The sequence below is a fragment of the Perca flavescens genome, chromosome 2 (genome assembly GCF_004354835.1).
Source record: "Perca flavescens isolate YP-PL-M2 chromosome 2, PFLA_1.0, whole genome shotgun sequence".
NCBI lineage: Eukaryota > Metazoa > Chordata > Actinopteri > Perciformes > Percidae > Perca > Perca flavescens.
In genome coordinates this window covers 41684436-41708604 of record NC_041332.1, presented here as the reverse complement: position 1 = coordinate 41708604, position 24169 = coordinate 41684436, and the positions used below count along the sequence as shown (strand labels likewise).

Below are 24169 nucleotides of genomic sequence, written 5' to 3'. Positions count from 1 at the left end.
ACAATACAAATTAAATGACTGTCTTAAATCAAACAAATGGCAATCTAACAAAACAAACACTGTGAGGGGGAATGAGCCCACTCCTCACTGAATCTCCAGCTCTTCTCAGGCTGTTTTTTTCTAGCAGCAACCATTTGGAACATGAACTGCTTTTGGTAGCCATTCTGGGGGTTAGGCCATCTCCAGTGGCCACTTTGGGGTGGTCAGCCCCCCATGATGTTACAACTGCAACACACCACTGTCACTCATCTGGGTTCCAGAGAAGAGGTTTGACCAGGTGGCTGTGACGCCAAACTACTGTTTGGTACAAGGCTCTAACAAGGCTCTAAGCACTTGTTAGAGCCTTGTACCAAACAGTAGTGTGGCCACTGATAAAGTTCCCTTGGCCTTTGGAATTAAAATAGCCCCACATCATCATCACATTCCCTTCACCATACCTAGAGATTGGCATGGGGTACTTTCCATAAGATCATCTCTTAATGCAAATCAAACCAGCTATTAGGCCAACTGAAATAAAACCATGCCAATCTCTAGGTATGGTGAAGGGTATGTGATGATGTGTGTGAGGTGTGAACTTTATCAGGATGTATAGTATCCTGGATCTACGAAATAACTGGCCTTTAAAAATAAAAATCTTCCTGCCTCTATGGGAATTTAACATAGGGGTGTCTATACTTATGCCCTCCCTGTATTTTAAGGAAGAACATTTATTTATTTACAATACATTATTTATTCACAAAGAAAATTGGTTATCTCAAAGTTTGGATTTTTTCAATTTTTTTCAATTAAGGCATTAAGATCAATTTCCAAAAAAAAATGTTTGTATTCCTCTTTTTAGCCAACTTTAGCATTGGGTTCCTATACTCATGAGCAGCACTGTATCTATCAGGCATCAGTAATATTGGTGAGGTGAGATTTGTGTGATGCTGAGTTAAATATAATTATAGTCAAAGGAAATCCACACCGGGTTCCCATGTCAGGTTTTTAAGAGTGTGATATGCACTGCTGTTTATTCTTTTATTGTGAAGCAACTACAGAAAGTGTTTCTATTTCATTCACGGTACTTTGACACAAACAAAGCTCCAAACACAAATATAAACACAAACACGCGCACACACACACACACACACACACACACACACACACACACACACACACACACACACACACACACACACGCACACACACAGCTCATTGGATGACATCTACCCCAGGAACCCAGAACTATTACAATTCACTGAATAGTGTACAAAGTGTTTCCCGCTGACATGTGTGTGCGTGCACGTGTGTGTGTGTGTGTATGTGTGTGTGTGTGTGAGAGAGAGAGAAAGGGGAGGGGAGGGGGGGAGACTACTATTTCTGTGGTCAACCAGACTCCCAGTGTGCGAACACGTGTCTTATACAGGTTGAGTCACTGCTTTCCAACGCATATCTCTCTCTCTCTCTCTCTCACACACACACACACACACACACGCACACACGCACACGCGCACACAAGCGCACACACGCGCACACACGCGCGCACACACACGCACACACACACACACACCACAGAAGTTTTTAATTGAGAATCAAATATTTACACACTCACAGCTGGGAAGGACACAGCGTCCATTGATTTGGAGTTCAACATTCAACATGACTGTTTCTGTGTGCGTACGTAGGTGTTGGCACATGGGTTAGATCAGTGCATGACACCTGATAGCTCCAGCTCCAGCAGATGGTCAAGTGGGGTCAACCTCTTCCCAGTTGGGTCTCAAACAGAGACATTCTGATGCAACAGTGGTGGTGTTTACATTTTTTTCCAATTGCTAAAATTTTGCAAACTAGGCTGGTTTTATCAAAATACTTTTCACACAATTCACCAAACCACACACCCAAACTGCAAAATACCTCATATATATCCTGCAAAATGAAGCACTGCAACTAAAACTGCATATAGCATTATCAAAATCAAACTTTTGCACCAAATGGCACACACTTCATTCATTTTACCAGATTTGTGTCTAACCAACTACACACTGTTGGGCATAATGAAAAGCACTCTCATCTTTAGTATGCTTTACCATAATACTAAAATAGTTCAAATAATAGAAAATTCTTCAGATTGTTGCACAGAATTATTTGCAGATATGTTCACATGCTGTTGAAACATTTATTTTTTTTACTTTTTCACCAAACAAGTCAGTGCAGCATATGCACAGCAGATATATTTACATTGGACCGAACAAAAATATGCTCACAGAAAACAGTAAACTGAAAAAGAAAATTGCTGAAAAAATGTGCAGAAATGTTGCAGAAAGGTGCTCACCTGTGGTATTTTAATTTTAATAGTGCTTACTTCCTGATTGAAGTGGTAACCATTAACCATTGAGGTGTTTGGCCAATTAGCTCATGTAGTGTCTTTTTGAAAGGCAGTGTTTTGAAATGGCAAACATGTGACTTCATGTCAGATTGCTGTGTCTTATGCAGAGAACCGTGTTCAGTGCATTTAAAAAGTGCCATTTTAAATTGCAAAATGTGTGTAAAGCAGAAAATTTGGAGAATTGAGAAGAGGTTTTGCTCTCTGTCTCAGTTTAAATAATTGTGCTATGCATGTCATTGTAGTGTGTTAGCAATTGGAAAAAACTGTAATGAAGAAACAGTACTCACACACACACAAATACACACACACACACACACACACACACACACACACACACACACATATTCAGTGTTTTCACTAAAACTAATTTTGTGTACCTGATGACCTAATACTCAACATTTAAAATTTTAAATATATTTTTACAGTTAAACTTACTTTTTACATTCTTTAGTATTCAATCATATTATATTCAGTCACAGTGATAATGGCACATTTTTAAGATGTCCTATAAATATTAGCTAACTTTGATATACCAAGTGGAATGAAAACTGTGGGTTTTCATTTTGTAGTCAGACTAACCCCAGGCAAACATATTTGGCAGAGAACAAGAAGTGAAAACAGTGAAATGATTGCCTAAACATCCATTACAGTTCACAGACCTACTTCCTGGATCAATTTTGACCCATTATACTTGCTGTTTGTGATGTCCAAACAATTCCTGAACCATGGTCTTCATTTTGTGAGCCCAATAGGAAGGGTTGAAAACACAACAAATTGCAATGCCTCGAGCACTTTTCTTTCAACTTATTATTATTTTTTTGTGATTAACAATTTTGATTTATATGAACATATAAAACAATACAATTTGCAACAATTCTAAACAATCTGGAGGGGAGTCCAACAGAATATATGCATAATCTTGAACTGCAATGCTTGAAACTTTGAAGCATTCTGGTCAGCCCTACTTAAAATAAAGTAAATATAGTACAAGATATGTGCAAGGGAGTTGAATGGTATGTAAAAGGAAACTGTAATGTGACACTCAGATAGTAAAACAGTGTGGTGCAAGTAAAGATTTGTTGAACTTGCTTGTTTCTAGCTGTTTGGTGGACTAATATTTGCCTGTTGTTGTGTGTCTGCAGCTGTCATGGCTCCCAGCTTGGCCCAGGCCTACAGGAGGAGGTGGTGGATGGCTATCACAGCCATTATAGAGAACCTGCTCTTCTCCGCTGTTTTGCTGGGCTGGGGCTCACTGCTCATCATGCTGAAGAACGAAGGCTTCTATTCCCACATCTGTATCGGTAAGACCACCATCCAAGCAGCTTATGGTCAGTCAGTCAGATATGTCAGACACTCTATCCTCTCTGGGATAGTTTGAAAGCTGCAGTTTCAAAAAATGCATTTACACTGACATTTTGACTGCACTTCTGGTACTACAGTACATGTTTTGGTGTCTGTGACTGCTGGGGAAGACATGCTCTGACTATGGTGAAGGTGATGTCTCTGGTTCTTTCTTAAAGCTACACCAAAGCACTTTTCCTCTTCGGTCCCCCTACAGGTTGGAAGTGGAATTGTCCATTACCACTGTCGTATGTCTCATTCAAACTACAGATCCGCTACCCGATCTGGCAAACTTGCATAGTGCGGTTATAGCCGGTAGAGGGCCGCAAAGCGAATGAAGAAGTGCTGTTCACCCTGTTACGAGTTGATGAACGACTGAAATGATTTTGGAAACATAATTTTAAGGTACAAAAGAATCTTTGGTGTTGCTTTAATATTGCTCTTTTTAGATACAGCATGACCGTAATAGAAAAAAATTATTTTGATTTGTCTGCCAACAGGACTGCAAAGAGTTTTTTGTTCCAGTCTTTGTGTCTTGCATTGCCCCTGACCTTTTTTTCTATTAACTATTTCTATTAAGTATTGAAGTTAATTCATGTTCAAACTTCCTCCAAGATAAGGAGAATGGAGGCTGTTTTGCCAGCTGGTTACCGGTAGAGATCAGACGTGAGACAGGATGCTTCTTTTAATATACCTTAAAGGGACAGTTCACTCAAAAAACAAAACGATAATGATATCTGTATTGCAGATAGTTTTGAATTAATGTACCAAGGTTTTAACACCTCTGAAGCTTCTACGCACCTTTGCATTGGTCAGAACACCATCCAATTAGTTATTCTAGTCATCTGTAGATACCGAACACTCGCTCTTCCTTCATCCAGGATCCACAACGATTTCTTTTGTTTCCTCTCATATTTTTCACAAGACGCACAGCTGTCAGTGGTACCATTTCTTTAGCTGAAAGTAGTTCAAATGAAAGTGTCTTACTCAAATACTGATTGTAGAACTTTTAGACAGCCTATGAAGTAAACCACACCTCTTTATTATAATAAAACATTGTATTTTGTGTCTTAGATGAACATAAATTTGACGATAGAACATTTATCCTCATCAATAAACAACAAAGCATTGATCATTAACAAAATCAATTTAAATTAAATTAGGAGTAAAAGAAATTGCCATCACTATTGACAAAATAGTCATCACTGCTTCTGAACTTGTGTTTTTTTTTTTAGCTCAACAGTCCGACCAATAATTATATAATGAAACATTTATATTTTATATAATTACAATGTAAGCATATCCAAACAAAATCAACAGTTACCATCAACAGCCACACCCCTTAGGACCTCAGTTAATGTAAGCAATTAATTGCGGATAAACAAATAAACCACAGTTACATAAAAATATTGTGATTATGTAATAATCTGTCTATGATTACACCCAGATTTCCAGCTTTACTTTTGCTCTCCAGAAACAGATCTAAGATGATCTGCCATTTTCTGTCTGTGAGCCTATCGTGTCAGGGTCCTATCCTATCGTCTTAGTAGTATACTGTGTTTACTTTGGTTCATACAGTACATTGTCTTGTCTATTCTTCTCAGTGCACCAGAGATGGTTTGGTTCTCTACTTTCAACAGTTTATCCTGTTCTGACTTGTTTTTTTCCATGACTTTATCCAGAAAATGAGACTGTCGACACTAACGTGACTTCAATCAAGAGTGTGGAGTGGCAAAGTTGTGTGGAGCAGGAAGAGATATTGAACCTTGGCTTTACCATTGGCTCGTTCCTCTTGAGTGCAGCCACTTTACCCCTGGGGATCCTGATGGACAGATTTGGGCCACGCCCAATAAGGCTCATTGGCAGGTGTGACAGACAGTCTTTCTATGATTTGCTTTTTATCTGAAGATGAGAGTTTCGACATATTGAATGAAAATGACATTAAAACCACACTGTTATGTGCTCTGACACCCTGTGTATATTCCAGTTCATGTTTTGCAGCCTCCTGTGCAATGATAGCTGCCGCTGCATATGACCCTGAAGGTAAGACTCAATCAATACGCCATCAATGCACACTCACTTCCTGTTGGGAATGATCCACTCGGCTTTCACAGACACTTACCCAATACGTAGTCTCGCATTGTCGCATTGCCAGCTCTATCTCCTCAGCCCTGTGGAGTACAGTCTGGCTACACCCCCGATATATTCTGGGATAGCAGAAAAAATGCTATGGGTTGTTTCTATTTCTTTAAACCAATCACGAGTGCCTTGGTGGCACTAAGCTGTGAAAAAATTGTAATTTCCTCACTGGGGATCAATAAAAGATAATAAATAATATAAACAAAAATAATAATAAAAAATTAAATTAAAGCTCCGGACACAGCGCCAGTGGCTTGGCAAAATGGTCGTGGGAAGGAACTTGTTTTGGTGGAAAAACTGTTTGAGTTGTGACTCACTCTGATCTTTAACCCAACTCTTTAAATTAACTCATGAGTCGCGAGTCTCTAGTATCATTAACTCGGATCAGTTGAGTCCTACTACAATTCAATCTAAAATGATAACAGCGCCACACACAAACCTCTTGCAACATTAGCTACTACTAGTCCTAGCTATCTTAGCTGCAAAAAGCTTTATTATTTACGTTTAAGTCAACTCAAGCGAGTGAGTGAGCAGAGACAGTCCGAGACAGGTTATAGGAACTTCCTGACCCGCAGACTCAGAGCCGGAAACATTGCAAGCTCGCCTCGGCTCGCCTCGCAGACAACTCATGAGTTGACAATGACTCCTGAGTTCTCTCGGGAGTCAGTCAATCCCGCGAATCAGTCGGCTACGTTGTCATGAGTGGATCTGATTCAGACGAGCTCAAGGTGAAAAGCAAATCCACAACAAAAGCCATTCTTTCAATTCTGAAATAACATACAATGTTCTGCATGTAGCCTAGCTAGGCTTACTGTAGGTTTGGTGTATAAATGTAGTATATTAAAATGTAATTAGGTCAAGCAGACAGTCCAAAACATTGCAAGCTCGCCTCGGCTCGCCTATAGATCAATTCTGACTCAAGTGACTCAAGTGACTCGCAAAACCTGGATCAGTTTAGTGAGTGAATCAGAATAACAATCAGCTGTTTGCCAGGCCTATTTGGTGGAACATTTGCAACCTGCAAAAGAAAACGCCACATACAATATTAAATGAAGTTAACTCTTCACACAATACAGTAACGTGAGCTATTTAAATTAGCTGGATACATGGTTGAACGTAATTTGCTCTTACCAGTGTATCGCCGTGTGTACTTTGTCCACAGTAGTGTGGCTACATTTCCAGGATAATTGCCTGACATGCATCGGTCTGCTCTGTGTTGCGGTTCTCAAAATCCCTTCGATTTCAGGAACAACAAAAAAAGTTTGAGCTAGCAAGGTACACACTGAAAATGTACAAAGAATATGTTTAGGGCATTTCCTCTCTAACTGGGACGTTTTGGGTCTGATGGGTGGGATTGTTGTGGACAAAGTACACACAGAGATACACTGGTAAGAGCAAAGGACGTTTAACCATGTATCAGCTAATTTAAATAGCTCACGTTACTGTATTGTGTGAACAGTTAGTAAGTTAGCTTCATTTCCTATTTTATGTGGCGTTTTCTTTTGCGGGGTGCAAATGTTCCACAAAAACAAGTTCCTTCCCGAGACTATTTCGCAGAGCCACCGTCGCTGTGTCCGGAGCTTAACGCCACCCAAGACGATTGTGATTGGTTTAAGAAATGCGAACAACCCGTAGCAATTTTTTTCCTCTTATCCCAGAATGTATCTGTGGTGTAGCCAGACATTACTTCACAGCACCGTGGATATAGGTCTGGCAATGCGAGACTATGGACACATGCACTTATATGCACGTGCGACTTGACCGGATAGCTAATCAAAGAACAGAGAAACTCAGATAAGAACACACGCAGAGCAAGTGTGACTCAATTATCTGGTCAGGACGCCATTACTCCACTATATCTTTACATAGCAAATATTTGTTAGCTGTTATATTAATATTCTGAATGCAGAGTACAGCTCCTTTAAAGTTTCATTATAGTTTATGGTGACCTTCATTTCCATGTGTTCCTTCAGTGCTGTCTGGCCTCATCTTCCTCGCTGTCTCCTTTAATGGCTTTGGAGGAATCTGCCTGACCTTCACCTCACTTACAGTATGATTGGCACTGACACATACACACACTATATTTTTCAATCTTTTTTAACATGATTATTATTACACATATTTTTTCAAACTTGCTGAGAAGTGTCCAAATGTATTCACAAGTGAACCAGTGCTGATGGTTAGTTTTAAAAAATAGGTCCTCACACTGGAAAATAACAACTTACTCTCTTTAGTGACAAAAACACAATATTCACCCCAATCTGCCGTTCAGCTCTATAAAGCATTTTTCAACATATTGTTTTGTTTTTACACCCTGAAACTGATCCATCTCAGTTCCAGCAGAAGCTGTAGTCAGCAAAAAAGGTTCTCATTAACCCACTGTACACTGTCCAGCACCAAATAGCAGACTAAAGAAATGAGAGACCAGACGGTGAACATAGCGGAGATTTAGCAGCTAGACAGATTTCTTTTTTCTTAGGTGGAGAACAAACTAGAGTTAAAAGCTGGTCTGTGTCTGCCGGATGTGTAAATAGTTTGCAAAACTTTTCACTATAACATGTTTTGCGTTTACAAAGGTCCATAAAATGTATGTCAGTGAATGCAGCATTAACAATGTAAACTGCTTCTTTAAGTTTTCTTATTTGTAACTGATGACAGCCTAGAAACCTACATTTACTTTCAGTCCTCTTTGACATTTTATAATTGATGCAGATGAAACACAAGATATTTAGTGTCTCTATGTCGAACTAAATGAGGCAATCTCAAGTCTGACAGACTGATCTGATCTGTGTACAACATCAGTGCAGGGGACGCTAACCAGTGTGAAGTCATGAACCTCAGTCAGCAGGAGAGGGGACAGAGACATGGGACAAAGGTCCCTGCTGTTTGGAACCTGGGACATCACAGTGACATGGTACATTGCATAGACTGCAAGGTCACCAGGACGCCCCAAATGCCCACTTTTCTATCTGTCTATCACAGACTGGGGCGTGGCCAGAGGTGTAAACACTTGAAGGTTTCAACCTACAGAGCAGAGCAGCAGCGTTCTCTGACCCCGGGGATTCACTGTGGACTCTTTTAGGTCCAGTACACCTATCTACAAGCAAAAAGTTTACTATTTTTGTTCCAAACGTGTGTGTGTGTGTGTGTGTGTGTGTGTGTGTGTGTGTGTGTGTGTGTGTGTGTGTGTGTGTGGGTGTGTGTGTGTGCTTTTGACTGCTTTGAGTGTACCTGGGATTATAAACACATGTTCATTTGTGTGTGTGTGTGTGTGTGTGTGTGTGTGTGTGTGTGTGTGTGTGTGTGTTGTAAAGCAGCACATGCTGTTCCATTTGTTCTAAATTCTGCTGTGGCCTCTCAGCCAATCCAAAGCATGGGAAGCCAACACACCCTCCCACCCCTTGTCAACACCACTCTCTCTTTCTCTCTCTTCCCACTGCCTGACATGGACCATGTCCTGGACTTGACAGGGTCATTCCATTCTTACTGCTTTGCTGGTCTCGTGTGTGTTTGTGTCTGGCGTTTGTTTGTGTCTACAAACACATGCTCTGTGAACTTTGATTAGGCAGTACTATAATAAACTGACCAGAGCCAGCACTTTTATTATAATCTTCTGAAATCTTATCAGAATCGGAATCAGAAATACTTTAATAATCCCAGGGGTTACAAACTCCAGATATACAAACATCATATATTATCCAGACAACATATATATTAAAAACAAATTTACAGTAGTAATATATAAAAGATCAAATGTACCGTATTATGTGCAAAGAGTGCAAAAAAAAATTATCTATGTTTGAGAAGATTACAGAGAGGGGGTGTTCGACTCTCCGAGGGAGGCGTTGTAAATTTAATGACCACAGGCAGGAACGATTTCCTGTGGCGCTCTGTAGTGCATCTGGGTGAGAGGAGTCTTCTGCTGAAGGTGCTCCTCTGCTGGGCCAATGTGTCGTAGAGAGGGTGGGAGACATTATCCAAGATGGACTGAAACTTGGACAGCATCCTCCTCTCAGCCACGATCGTCAGTGTGTCCAGCTCCTCCCCCACAACATCTCCAGCCCTCCTGATCAGTTTGTTTAGTCTGTTGGTGTCTGCGACCTTCATTCCACTGCCCCAGCATGTGACAGCGAAGAAGATAGCACTGGCCACAACAGAACATCCTCAGCATCGTCCGGCAGATGTTAACATTCCTCAGCCTCCTGAGGAAAAAGAGTCAACTTTGGCCCTTTTTGTAGACAACCTCTGCGTTTGTAGTCCAGTCCAGCTTATTATTTAAGTACATCTCCAGACACTTATACTCCTCAACAGTGTTCACAGGGGCCCCCTGGATGGAAACAGGGGTCCCAGATGATTTCGCCCTCCTCAGATCCACTACGAGCTCCTTCGTTTTTGTCACATTGAGCTGCAGATGGTTCAGCTCACTCCAAGTGACAAAGTTGCCCACAACAGTCCTGTATTCATTCTCATCACCCTTTTCAATGCAGCCAACTATTGCTGAGTCATCAGAAAACTTGTGAAGGTGGCAGGACAGTCCCCTGTGGGACCCCAGTGTTGCTGACCACCCTGTCAGACACACAGTTCTTTAGGCATACGTACTGTGGTCTGCGCGTCAGGTAATCAACAATCCAGGACACGATGTGGGCCTCCACCTGCATCGCAGTCATCTTCTCACCCAGTAGAGCCGGATGGATGGTGTTAAAAGCACTGGAGAAGTCAAAGAACATGATTCTCACAGTGCTCGCAGGCTTGTCCAAATGAGTGTAGACTCTGTTCAGCAGATAGATGATGCTGTCCTCAACTCCCATGCTGGGCTGGTAGGCGAACTGTAGTGGATCAGTGAAGGGCCTGACCATAGGCCTTAGCTGCTCCAGGACGAGCCTCTCGAAAGTCTTCATCATGTGGGACGTCACAGCCACCGATCTGTAGTCCTGAGGGCCGCAGTCTGTGTGGACATTGCAGTCCACACAGAAATTAATGTAGTCAGTGATGCATTCTGTGAGCCCATCAATGTCTTCCCCGTGGGGCTCACAGAGTGCAGGCCAGTCCGTCACTTCAAAGCAGCCCTGCAGTGCCTCATAAGCCTCCTCCGACCACTTCCTCACTGTTCTTGTGGTTGTAGGCTTCCTCTTCACCAGAGGCACATAGCAGGGTTTGAGGTGAACCAGGTTGTGATCTGACTTGCCAAGAGGGGGGAGAGAAGAGGAGATGTATGCATCCTTAATGTTAGCATACATCAGGTCCAGGGTCCTCTCTTCTCTGGTAGGACAGCTCACATATTGTTTGGACGTCGGCAGAACTCTATCCATGGTGACGTGGTTAAAGTCTCCCGACATGATGATGAGGGAACTGGGGTGTTGAGTCTGTAGTTTGGAGATGGTGGTGTGAATGATGCTGCTGGCAGATGTTGGGTTTGCAGAGGGAGGGATGTACATGACAACGATGACATGCGGAATCTCTCTAGGCAGATGGTATGGACGGAGTCCAACGGCCAGCAGTTCAACATCCGGTCTACAGAGCTGTTCTTTAATCGTGATATGATCATGATAACACCATCTGCTGTTTACTAGAACGACAAGCGCCCCGCCTCTCCACTTACTGCTCTCGGTGCAATCCCGGTCAGCCCGGACAGTGTGGAAGCCATCCACGGAGACGTTCCCTGTGCAGCCATGTCTCCGCGAAAAACATCAGACTGCACTCACGGTACTCCAGGTGGCTCTGCGTTAGTGCCGTTAGCTCATCCATTTTGTTGGTAAGGGACCGTACAACTCCCATAACAACAGAGGGAAGACGGCTTAAATCTTCTCCTCTCTATACGCCCATCCCGTCTCGACAATCCTTTATTCCCCCAACGTTGCTTCCCTCCTCTGCATCCCCGGTGTGTTTTTCTCAAGAGTTCAGGTGATATATTAGCTGGTCTGGCCACAATGCCGGCCGGCATTATCGCGACGGGGAGGGGGCGTAACCCCCCTGTTTGAGCCCTGTTGCTACTGCAAAAGGCCCAGACTCAAAGCCGCTGTTGCTGAGAACTGTGGCTGACATGCCATCATGTAGTAACCTCAATATTCTGATGTATTTATCATGGCAGCCATGCCTTGATAGTATGCTCCAGAGAGCCTGGCAATCCACCGAGTCAATGGCCTTTGTAAGGTCTATGAAGGCCATGTACAAAGGCTGCTTTTGTTCACGGCATTTTTCCTGTAGATGTCATGCTGTGAACATCATGTCTGCTGTACCTCTGGATGGGCGGAAGCCACACTGAGATTCAGGGAGTACTTCCTAAGACAGTGGTACCAGTCGATTGGCAAGGACATGAGCAAGCACTGGCTGTTGTTGATAGAGTGAGGTTGCTCTGTAGTTTCCACATTCAGCCTTGTCCCCCTTCTTAAATATAGTCACGATTAGAGCATCCCTGAGCTCTGACAGGAGTTCTTTTTCTCAGACCTTGAGGAGTAAGGCATGGATGTGAGTTCTGGCCCACCTCTTCAAGATCTCAGCTGGTATACCATCTGGACCAGTGGCTTTGTTGTTGTTTAGGCTCCTAATGGCATTTTGGACCTCAGTTATGGTGGGTGGTACCCCCATGTCTTCTCTGATGGGACTCTGAGGGATGTGGCTGATGCTACCTTGTTCAGCTATGCTGTCGCGGTTGAGGAGTTCCTGGAAATGCTCTTTCCATCAGACGTTAATGGTCTCATTGTCCTTCAGCAGCTCCTCCCCGTCCTTTAAGGGCAGAGGGTTTAGGCCGTGGTGGCTTGGGCCATAGACAGCCTTAGTAACGTTAAAAAAGCCTCTGGTGTCACTTGAGTCTGCCAGTCTCTGAATTTCCAGAGCTTTTTCATACACTTTGGCTCTGGAATGAGCCAATCTTTTTGCCTGGCGTGAAAATCTGCTTTTTTTTAACCCTCCTTTTCCTCTTGAGTTTGATGGCCATCTTGGAGCAAATGAGACGATGATCTGTCCAATGGTCATCTCGATCATGGACCTTATATCGTCATGTCACGACGGTCCCTGACTCGTACAATGACATAGCCAATAAGATGCCATTGTTTGGAGTGCAGGTGTCTCCATGATGCCTTAAGTTTGTTTTTCTGGTGAAAGAAAGTGTTAGTGATGGTGAGGTCATACTGAGCACATTTGCTGAGAAGCAGAGCTCCATTTGAGTTGATGTTCCCAATGCCTTCCTTCCCTATAGTCCTTTTCCAAAGATGGTGGTCCCAGCCAACCCTGGCGTTGAAGTCTCCTAGTAGGATTATCTTATCCTCCTTGGGGATTCTTGACAGTGTCTCATCAAGACAAGCATAAAAGGTCTCCTTCACTTCTTCTTCAGAGTCTAAAGTTGCCATGTGGTTGTCGCATGGTCATGAGACGCTCACTAATCCCAAGAGGAAGTTAAGAGAGGTGACAGATGAGGTGGTTTCTGATGGCAAACCCAACTCCATGGATCCCAGGCTCATTTGTAGCTTTTTCTTTCCAGAAGAAAGTGTAGCCAACCTTCTCCTCCTTTAGTTGTCCTTCGCCTGCCTGTCGTGTTTTGGAGAGAGCAGCTATGTCAATCTGGCATCTCCTTAGTTCTCTAACGATGATCCGGTTCTCCTCTCTGGTCTGTCACTGGTTGCACCAGCCATTAGTGTGTGCACATTCCAGGCTCCAAAGTTCATATGTCTGTGTTTCTAACCGCAATATGGTGATCCCTCTGGATGCGGTAGTCCAGTCAGGAGGTTTGAGGCAGGCTATTCTTAGGGCACCTTTTCTAGCCCCTTCTCTAAGGTGGGGTGAGCAGAGTGGATCCTAAAAAGTGCTGCTCAGTCGTGGGTGCAGCTACCGAAGGGCTCTTATGCCTCATTCCACACAGCGACTTAAGCCACCCACCCACCGCCTGATTTGCCAACTCATGAATAGGGGCTTCCAGATCTCACAATTCTGCCCCAATCACCACTTGCTGGTCACCATAGGACTTAGATACGGGATGTTTAGGTGGATTCCCTTCTATAGAGGACGCCTGTGCGTGACAAACAGCCACCACACGGTTCTTGACAGATCTAGGCCAGAATCCAGTAGCATGTAGTCCAAGACGACAGGGGACCCTTTTCAGATATCATCTTACGCCTGTTTCAACGTTGAGGTCTTGGCTGGATTGTTTTAATAGTCCAGGGATTGCTATTTGCCCATAGCTGGGACAGTGGTTGAGAGACGTCAGGGCATATCCACACACCGGTGGGCCTGCAGCCGATCTCTCTGGGGCCACTGCTGCTCAGAGATCCCCACAGTTTAGCTTGGGACTGCAAGGTACCCAGTTACCGTGTGTGGCCACGAGGAGGTACTGCAGGAGTCTTGGCGGCTATGTACCTATGTACCAGCAGGAGAAGACTTACTCACTCGGCTCTTCTTTTCACCCCTCTTTCAGAGGGCTAGCTGGCGGTAATAGCTTATGGCAGAAAGTAGCAATCAGAAACACTATCTACAGGCTCTACTACACCCAGACTACCGCACTGACGCATCATACATGCCCCGTACACACACACATACATACTACATCAAACCATCTAAAACACGGCAGGGGAAACCTCCAGAAAAAGAGATTGGATAAGGTAATTCAGCTTGGGAACACAAACCATTTTAAAACATTGACCTTGCCTGCCATTGAAAGATTGAAAGTTGCACATCTATTAACATCAAAAGAGCCACTGAAATGCACCTGATTGGAAGGCTGTAACTGGGCTGTTAAAGGTAACGCTGACAAAGAGTCAATGATCCCGAATAGACAGGGTATTGATCTGCTAGGTTTGGACACAAAAAGTAATATATCATCTGCATAAAGCATAGGTTTATGCACCACGCGTCCTACCATAACACCTGGGAAATTAGTCTCCCCCTTGTGGCTGCTGCCAAGGGCGCTATGGCTAAACATAGCAACAAATAAGAAAGTCATTTGAAAATTAACCCATTAGTTTGCCTGCTTTTTAACAGATAGCCCCATTTAACCATCAACAGACTGGCAAAAATCCCATTAATTTTCTCTGTAGGATATTCATTTTCAGCCATAATGTCTAAACCATCCAAGGTAGACTGACTACGAGCTACGAGGTTGTGAAACAAAAGTTTCTGCTCCTATAAAAGCCACAAGTCTGTATGAAATCAACCTTGTTTTAAGAAAAACGTGTTTTATTCGCGATCTTCTGGAAATACTACACTACCCACAATCCTAAGCATAAAACTGACGTCTCTTATTGGTCGTTTACCACCCCCGCGAACAGCTTAAGCGATCTGAAGTATAATACCGGTAGTTTATGTGTTTATACCTTTGCCGTTTATTGCCGTTAAATTAAAATGTTATTTTGAGCAGGAAAAGAATTATAAGAGGAAAATTCAATTAAATTTTCAATTCAATTTTATTTATAGTATCAAATCATAACAAAAGTTATCTCGAAACACTTTACAGATAGAGTAGGTCTGGACCACACTCTATAAATTCCAAAAGCCCAACAATTACAGTAATTCCCTCAAGAGCAAGCATTAGCAGTGGCTATTGCGACAGTGGCAAGAAAAAACTCCCTTTTAGGAAGAAACCTCGGCAGACCCAGACTCTTGGTAGGCGGTGTCTGACGGGCCGGTTGGGGGCGTGATGAACAGTGGTGATAACAGTCACATTAGAAGTCACATTGACTTTGAAGGTTATCGTGGAAGTTCATGTCATAGCAGGGCACATCGTGTCATACTGAGTAGTGCAGTCTCCTATACCGGATCCTGACTACTCTGTGCGTATGAACATCACAGCAGGGGCGTTGCGGGATGTAACGTGGGCGCTGCAGAGCACGGGGGAGGCTGCGGATGCAGCAGGACGCAGCAGGATGCAGCCGGAAATGCAGAGAATCGCAGAGCATAGCTCTGCGAAGAAGAAATAAGGACTCCGGGGAGTAAACTCCCCAGAGCTAGATTAGTAACAAGCATTTCTGGGACAGGATGCATACAAAAGTAACAAGTAGAGATGAGAGAGCAGCTCAGTGTGTCTTAGGGAGGAACAGCCTCCCGGCAGTCTAGAATTGTAATAGCATAACTTAAGAGAGGCAGGTTAAAGAGAGGTGCCTGGTCGGGCTAGAACTCCCCCCAACCGGTCGGGCTGTACTGGACCGCCTCCCTCTACTCTCGCTCGATTATTAATTATACAGTGTAGAAAAAAAAAAAAAAAAACTGATGACTACGAGGAGAAGCAGTGGGCGGGTTAGGTGGACGCTTCAACTCCTCGTCCCCTAACTATAAGCTTTATCAAAGAGGAGGGTTTTCAGTTTACTCCTAAATGTTGTAACGGTGTCTGCCTCTCGAACCCCGACTGGGAGCTGGTTCCATAATACTGGAGCCTGATAGCTGAAGGCCCTGGCCCCCAGTCTACTTCCAGAGACTCTAGGAACCATAAGTAGCCCGCATTCTGGGAGCGCAGTGCTCTAGTGGGACAATAAGGTACTATGAGCTCTTCTAAGTATGATGGTGCTTGACCATTTAGAGCTTTGTAAGTCAGGAGGAGGATTTTAAATTCAATCCTATATTTCACTGGAAGCCAATGCAGAGAAGCTAATACAGGAGAAATATGATCTCTTCTCTTAGTTCTCGTCAGAACACGTGCTGCAGCATTCTGGATCAGTTGGAGAGTCTTAATGGACTTATTTGGGCAACCTGATAATAAAGAATTGCAGTAATCTAGTCTAGAAGTAACGAATGCATGGACTAGTTTTTCAGCATCGTTTTGAGACAGGATATTCCTAATTTTGGCAATGTTACGAAGATGGAAAAACGCTATTCTTGAGGTTTGTTTTAAGTGGGCGTTGAAGGATATATCCTGATCAAAAATAACTCCTAGATTTCTGACAGTAGTGCTGGAGGCCAGGGTAATACCATCCAGAGTAACTATATCTTTCGAAAACGGTTCGGCGGTGCGTTGGTCCTATCACAATAACTTCAGTTTTGTCTGAGTTTAACATCAGGAAATTGTGGGTCATCCAGGATTTTATCCTCAATACACGTTTGAAGTCTTGCTAACTGACCACTTTCATCTGGCTTAATTGACAGATATAATTGGGTATCGTCTGCGTAACAGTGATAGTTAATCGAGTGTTTCCTAATAATATTACCTAGAGGAAGCATATATAAGGAAAATAGAATTGGTCCAAGCACTGAGCCTTGAGGAACGCCATGGCTAACTTTAGCGTGCTTGGAGGGTTTATCATTAACATTAACAAACTGGGATCGTTCAGAGAAATAGGACTTAAACCAGCTTAGTGCGATTCCTTTAATGCCAACTAAGTGTTCCAGTCTCTGTAACAGGATAGTATGGTCAATAGTGTCAAATGCAGCACTAAGATCTAGTAGAACAAGAATCCACTAAGGTCTATATAAAAGAGACTTCAGATACAGTATTAGGGGACCACTAACGCCTATATAAAAGAGACTTCAGATACAGTATTAGGGGACCACTCTTTTATATAGGCCTTAGTGGTCCCCTAATACTGTATCTGAAGTCTCTTTATATAGACCTTAGTGGTCCCCTAATACTGTATCTGAAGTCTCTTTTATATAGGCCTTAGTGGTCCCCTAATACTGTATCTGAAGTCTCTTTTATATAGACCTTAGTGGTCCCCTAATACTGTATCTGAAGTCTCTTTTATATAGACCTTAGTGGTCCCCTAATACTGTATCTGAAGTCTCTTTTATATAGACCTTAGTGGTCCCTAATACTGTATCTGAAGTCTCTTTTATATAGACCTTAGTGGTCCCCTAATACTGTATCTGAAGTCTCTTTTATACAGACCTTAGTGGTCCCCTAATACTGTATCTGAAGTCTCTTTTATATAGGCCTTAGTGGTCCCTAATACTGTATCTGAAGTCTCTTTTATATAGACCTTAGTGGTCCCTAATACTGTATCTGAAGTCTCTTCTATATAGACCTTAGTGGTCCCCTAATACTGTATCTGAAGTCTCTTTTATATAGACCTTAGTGGTCCCCTAATACTGTATCTGAAGTCTCTTTTATATAGACCTTAGTGGTCCCCTAATACTGTATCTGAAGTCTCTTTTATACAGACCTTAGTGGTCCCCTAATACTGTATCTGAAGTCTCTTTTATATAGACCTTAGTGGTCCCCTAATACTGTATCTGAAGTCTCTTTTATATAGACCTTAGTGGTCCCCTAATACTGTATCTGAAGTCTCTTTTATATATACCTTAGTGGTCCCCTAATACTGTATCTGAAGTCTCTTTTATATAGACCTTAGTGGTCCCTAATACTGTATCTGAAGTCTCTTTTATATAGGCCTTAGTGGTCCCCTAATACTGTATCTGAAGTCTCTTTTATATATGCCTTAGTGGTCCCCTAATATTGTATCTGAAGTCTCTTTTATATAGACCTTAGTGGTCCCCTAATACTGTATCTGAAGTATTTTTTATATAGGCCTTAGTGGTCCCCTAATACTGTATCTGAAGTATCTTTTATATAGACCTTAGTGGTCCCTAATACTGTATCTGAAGTCTCTTTTATATAGGACTTAGTAGTCCCCTAATACTGTATCTGAAGTCTCTTTTATATAGGCCTTAGTGGTCCCCTAATACTCTATCTGAAGTATCTTTTATATAGGCCTTAGTGGTCCCTAATACTGTATCTGAAGTCTCTTTTATATAGACCTTAGTGGTCCCTAATACTGTATCTGAAGTCTCTTTTATATAGGCCTTAGTGGTCCCCTAATACTGTATCTGAAGTCTCTTTTATATAGACCTTAGTGGTCCCTAATACTGTATCTGAAGTCTCTTTTATATAGGCCTTAGTGGTCCCCTAATACTGTATCTGAAGTCTCTTTTATATAGACCTTAGTGGTCCCCTAATACTGTATCTGAAGTCTCTTTTATATAGACCTTAGTGGTCCCCTAATACTGTATCTGAAGTCTCTTTTATATAGACCTTAGTGGTCCCCTAATACTGTATCTGAAGTCTCTTTTATATAGACCTTAGTGGTCCCCTAATACTGTATCTGAAGTCTCTTTTATATAGACCTTAGTGGTCCCCTAATACTGTATCTGAAGTCTCTTTTATATAGACCTTAGTGGTCCCCTAATACTGTATCTGAAGTCTCTTTTATATAGACCTTAGTGGTCCCCTAATACTGTATCTGAGGTCTCTTTCCCGAAATTCAGCCTTGGTGCAGAATTACAGCCACTAGAGCCATTCCCACAATGAGCTTTCCTTAGGATGTGCCATTTCTGTGTCTGTAGCTATTGAGGAGGAGAGAGGGGGGGGCAAGGTGGAGGGTGGGGGTGTGGCCTTGACCAACTGCCACTTTGCTCGTTTGAAAGCCATGATGCCTCTCTCTCTCATGGGTTGGCCAAATTCTCTGGGCGGGCAAAGCAGAGAAAGGGGAGGTAATCTTGCTTGTTATGACCTCATAACAAGCAAGTTTCCAGAATGACTCATCTGAGCTTTCATTTTCTCAAAGGCAGAGCAGGATTCCCAGGGCTCGGTTTACACCTATCACCATTTCCAGCCAATTGGGGAACATAGGCAGGCTGGGGGAACTCATATTAATGTTAAAAAACCTTATAAAGTGAAATTTTCATGCCATGGGACCTTTAAGCAGAGAAGTTGGCATCCGTGAAAGGGCGAGGTCCAATGTAAAACGCTGTATAATTGTATATAGTTTTAATCAAATAAGGTTGTATTATTTCTATGTTGAGCTGCCTGTTTATGAAGCTGAAAGTGCACGTAACAAAATAATATATCATTTATGCAAACCAACAGGAATCCTTGCTTTAGCAGTTATCTGGGATTGTCCGTCAGCTACAGACCATGCAATATTAATAAGATGCCTAATATTATCTGAGGAGATACGCCCATGAATAAACCCAACCTGATCAGGATGAATTAAAGAAGTAATAACCTTATTTAATCTGTTTGCCTATTTTTTAAAATAATCTTAATGTCTACTGCATTATGGAAATTGGACGGTAATTCTTACAGTCTCGTGGGTCCTTACCTTTCTTAGGAACTAAAGTTATCAAAGCCTGCCTAAGACTTGTTGACAGGATGCCCTTCTCCAGTGCCTCTCTATATACCTCTAACAGAAGTGGAGCCAGTTCAGTTGCAAAACTCTTAAATAATTCTAGTTAAATGTGCATCCTCTTTCTGCTCTTCTGTCAGTTTGGGAAGCACTAGTGACTCTATGAAGGAATAACTTTCATCATCACCAGAGGTAGATAATGACCTATAGAGATCAGTGTATAATTCTTGAAAAATCGTGTTAATATCTAGAGTTGCTGTGAATACATCTCCAGATTGAGATCTAACTGAAGAAATAGTGCAAGGCAATTCTCTCTGTTTTATGTGTTTAGAGAGTAGTTTTTCTGCTTTGTCTCTTGAAAATAATTTTAATGAATAAATTAAATTCAACTTTTAGGGATAGAATATTATTGTATTGCAGTTTTCTTAGGCCATCCTGCAACATACTTCGCTTAATCTCTTTTTCAGCATGTTTGAAACTCTAAAAACTTTACTGCATCTCCTCCTTCTTTGCCCTTGGGAATTCCCACAAAATGAACATTGTGTCTCAAACGATTCTCCATGTTCTCTATTTTCTCACATAGCAGCTCTATCTCTTTCTTGCTAGCTGGTAGATTAGCTTTCCTTTCCTTCCCGGCTGTTTCCAGATATTCCTCTTCTTGACCTCATCTATTCTGGTGATTAAGGCAGAAAGTTTAGTCTCCACCGAAGCAGTAGCACGGCAAAGTTCTGCCAGGCATTCAATGTCCCGGGAGATCTTTGCAGCATAGATGTTACCAATGTCATCCGCTATGTTATGAGACTGCAGCTTCCTAGATCCAATTGTACCTCCGCCATCTTGGTCTTGCAAGGCGTCAGATCTGTGGAAGCTCAGATGTTTTTTTTGTTTTTTTTAAGAATATTTTTTTGGCCATTTTAGGCCTTTCATTTCATAGGACAGATGAAGACATGGAAGGTGAGAGAGAGGGGGAATGACATGCAGCAAAGAGGTTAGGGTCCTCTATACATGGGCGCCTGCTCTACCAGGTGAGCTCAGATGTTTTTCAATATCCCAACGAGCCGATGACTTCCCAGTTGTGTCTCCTCCAAGCTGAGCACAAATGTCCAATGGTAATGTATCTTTAAAAGGATAAATATTGCAAAGCGATGCCGATTTTGCTGCTGATGCTGACTTTTAACTGTGTGCCTATTACATTGGATCTTGCTGAAGGAGAAACACCCACCATCACACACTTTTTTCCACTTTATTTTCAGTCTGTTGTAAAGCAGCAGTGCTACATCTTACCGTACTCGCAGGGTCTTAAAAGTCTTAGATTTTATATTCTCAAAATAAGGCCTTAAAAGCCTTTAATTTTGTTCACAAAGTATTAGATTTCGTTTCAAATTATTTCTTGTCCTTTCATGGGATTAAATACATACCGTAAAGTCATAAATAAATGCTTTGTGTGTGTGTGATTTTACATTTTACTCCGTTTGGTGTGACCATGGATGTATTAAGGGGTGTGACTTGGATGTTATACAACAGTACAGGTACTGTTTACGTTTTTCTTTACGCTTATTATTATTTATTATACACATGGATGTATAATAATAACGGCGCAACATGGGCAAGCTCAGGCCAGAAATCCAAGCTTGGGCGCAAATCAATCAGTTGTCAGGAAAGGAAATAAAACGTCTCACACCGTGCTACCAACAAGCTAACATTAGCATGTCTGAAGAATGGGCAAGTATCTGAAGGCTGGCCACAGAAGTGGACAAGTTGGCGGACGAGGCGGAGGGCAATGGGGCTGAGGTTTGCACCACAAGCGGATCGGTGTGCGAGTCAGTCTAGCGCTAATGAAATGGGGGAACTGGAAGACCAGCCTGCTGGTTCCTGATCAGCTAGCAACGGAGAGATATAAGACAACGACGGTGTCGGTGGCCTTTTGTAGGGTATCTTGGAAACGCAGCCAACATGCTAACGCACATTTCACAGCATCACCCAGATGTGCCGATCACCAGGGTAAGGAAAAAACTAACTGGAGCCCAACTCTTTATCCCCGCTGCTTTCAATCAGGCTTTAGCACAACGGGACCAACTCAGTCTCCAACTCAGATTGAACACTGACGAGAGAAGAAGCCCCTCACAGCAATGTCAGAGGTTTTCTCTGGCCCTGTCAGGTCAGCTCCTCGGGAATGAAAAGATTTCAGCATGTTAATATGACACAAACGGGTTTTCTGTATATGTTCAGGAATACGGATGACATAATCGGTGTCTGAAACTTTACCTTTCACCACGTAAGGAGCTGAGAACCGGGCGGTGAAAGCAGAGCCAAGTATGGGCAGCAAGACCAACACTTTATCACCTGCTTGAAACTGCCGCTCCACAGCCTTCTTATTACACAGTTTCTTCATGCTGTCCTAAGAGGAAGAGAGTGACTCTTTGGCCAACTGGGTAGCATGGTGCAGGCGCGCTCTACAGCGGGAAACCATCCTCCACAGACAAAGACAAGCATGCCTCTTGAGCCTTACAGACTAACTAACAAGATAGCCCACACGTCTTTAGGCCACTGTAAAGCAGCAGCAATACGCTCAAATGCACAGAAAAAACTTCTACCTCTGACTCACAGAAAACAGGAACCAGTGAAATGTGCTCACCCACGACAGCAGAACTGGGAGAATGCACGCCAGCAGTGGTAACATTACGAGCAACTCCTAAACCCGCCTGTATTTTTAACTGACGCATCTCTAATGCAGTCTCCGCATCCAACTTCTTCAACTCTTACTCTCTGCAGAGCTGAAATCCCGTTCCTTCTCATCCCTCTCTACCTGAAGGCGAATTAAGCGCACCTTTAACCTGGCATCCAACTTAGACCCAGGAGTTGACTCTACAGACATCGGTTCATACTATGGTAATGTGACTGGCTTTCATTCGGTACTTGCATGTCGGACAACAGGAGTAACATTAACGGGCTGATCTGTCACATCATGTGCACTCACCTCTGGATCAGGGCCACTCACAGGTGCAGACAGAGAGAAAAAAACCTGGCTAACGAGACCATCATACAGAAAAGCCTTTAGCTCAGCTTTTTGAAGGGAAACGGACACAGAAATACCGTAATATTCCGCGATCTCAAGCAGATAATTTTTTGGACATTTATCAAATTGACCTAAAGTCGGGTCATACACAGACGCATTTATAAATCAAAAGCTGGAATCCTCTTCACAGTATAAGCACAATCACGCTAAACGCTAAGTTTAATGTTCGATATTAAGCCCATGACAATAGGCATCAGCCTTGCCTCACAGAAACAAAAACTTCCTCAGAACCTGCCTAACCAACCCTAACCCCTATGTGGGCTATCTTCTGAAGTCGTTCCGGGCTTGAGGCAACTTACAGGCAACACATCAGCGGCCAAAACCCTGAAACGCCAGTCCTCTTTGAAGAACGATGCCTCTGTCCAGAATTAACTTAACTTAATAAAAAAGGCAAAATAATAAATTAGTGCCCAAAGGAAAGGCTGATTAACCCCAGCTGGACACTACCCTATCTAGAGTGAGGAAGCAGTTTCGCAGTCACACACAAGCAAAACCACGGAGGCAACACGCAGGGAAATATCCAACAGAAAGGCTTACCGTAACAGACAATGAAACGTGCAATCACAAAGTATCTTAAACTTGACAACGAACCTACCGAACCTGACTTTCAAAGGATCCCGGACGAGTCCCCAAAACTGTTACGTCCCTACTGTGTCTAGGGTTGGAGGATGCAAACAATTAAATAATAAATCCGGGGGGGGACCAGGGAAAAGGCGGAAACGCTTCAAAGTTAACTTAAAGGATGTTTATGTGTGTAACAAAAAAGAACACCACTGGCCCACTAGCTCTGGTACGCTACTGGCTCCTCTCGCTCCCCTTTTCAGACTGGCTCAGCACAGACTGGCTCAGCACAGCCATTTAATCAATGGAGCCCCCTACTGGTCTTAGGATGTAATAGCATCCAACAGTCACTACATAACACCCTCAAATACTGAAGAATTTCTACTCCTGCATCACAGAGAGCATCCTGACAAGGAACATCACTGGAAACGGCACAGGACCGCAAGGCCCTGCAAAGAGTGGTGTGTTTGGCTAAACATAGAATAGCCTGTGCCCTACTCTGCCTAAAGGATGTTCACACCAGGCGCTGCAAGAAAATGGCTAGTAGAATCATTAAAGATCCAAACCACCCAGGAAACAGCCTTTTCTCCCTGTTGAGGTTTGGAAGAAGGTACCAAATAGAGCTGCACGATATGAGGAAAATATGCA

At 42.8% G+C, this 24169-nt stretch overlaps 1 protein-coding gene across 1 annotated transcript in view; it reads left to right on the top strand.

Moving 5' to 3' along the window:
- The window catches only part of slc43a1b (solute carrier family 43 member 1b), a 39092-nt gene that overhangs the window by 4895 nt on the left and 10028 nt on the right, over positions 1-24169 (top strand). Inside the window, exons 2-5 of the mRNA XM_028567320.1 lie at positions 3508-3666; positions 5389-5572; positions 5694-5749; positions 7819-7895. Of these exons, the coding sequence (XP_028423121.1) occupies positions 3513-3666; positions 5389-5572; positions 5694-5749; positions 7819-7895 (471 nt within the window). The 5' untranslated portion in view covers positions 3508-3512. The remainder of the gene's footprint in view (positions 1-3507; positions 3667-5388; positions 5573-5693; positions 5750-7818; positions 7896-24169) is intronic.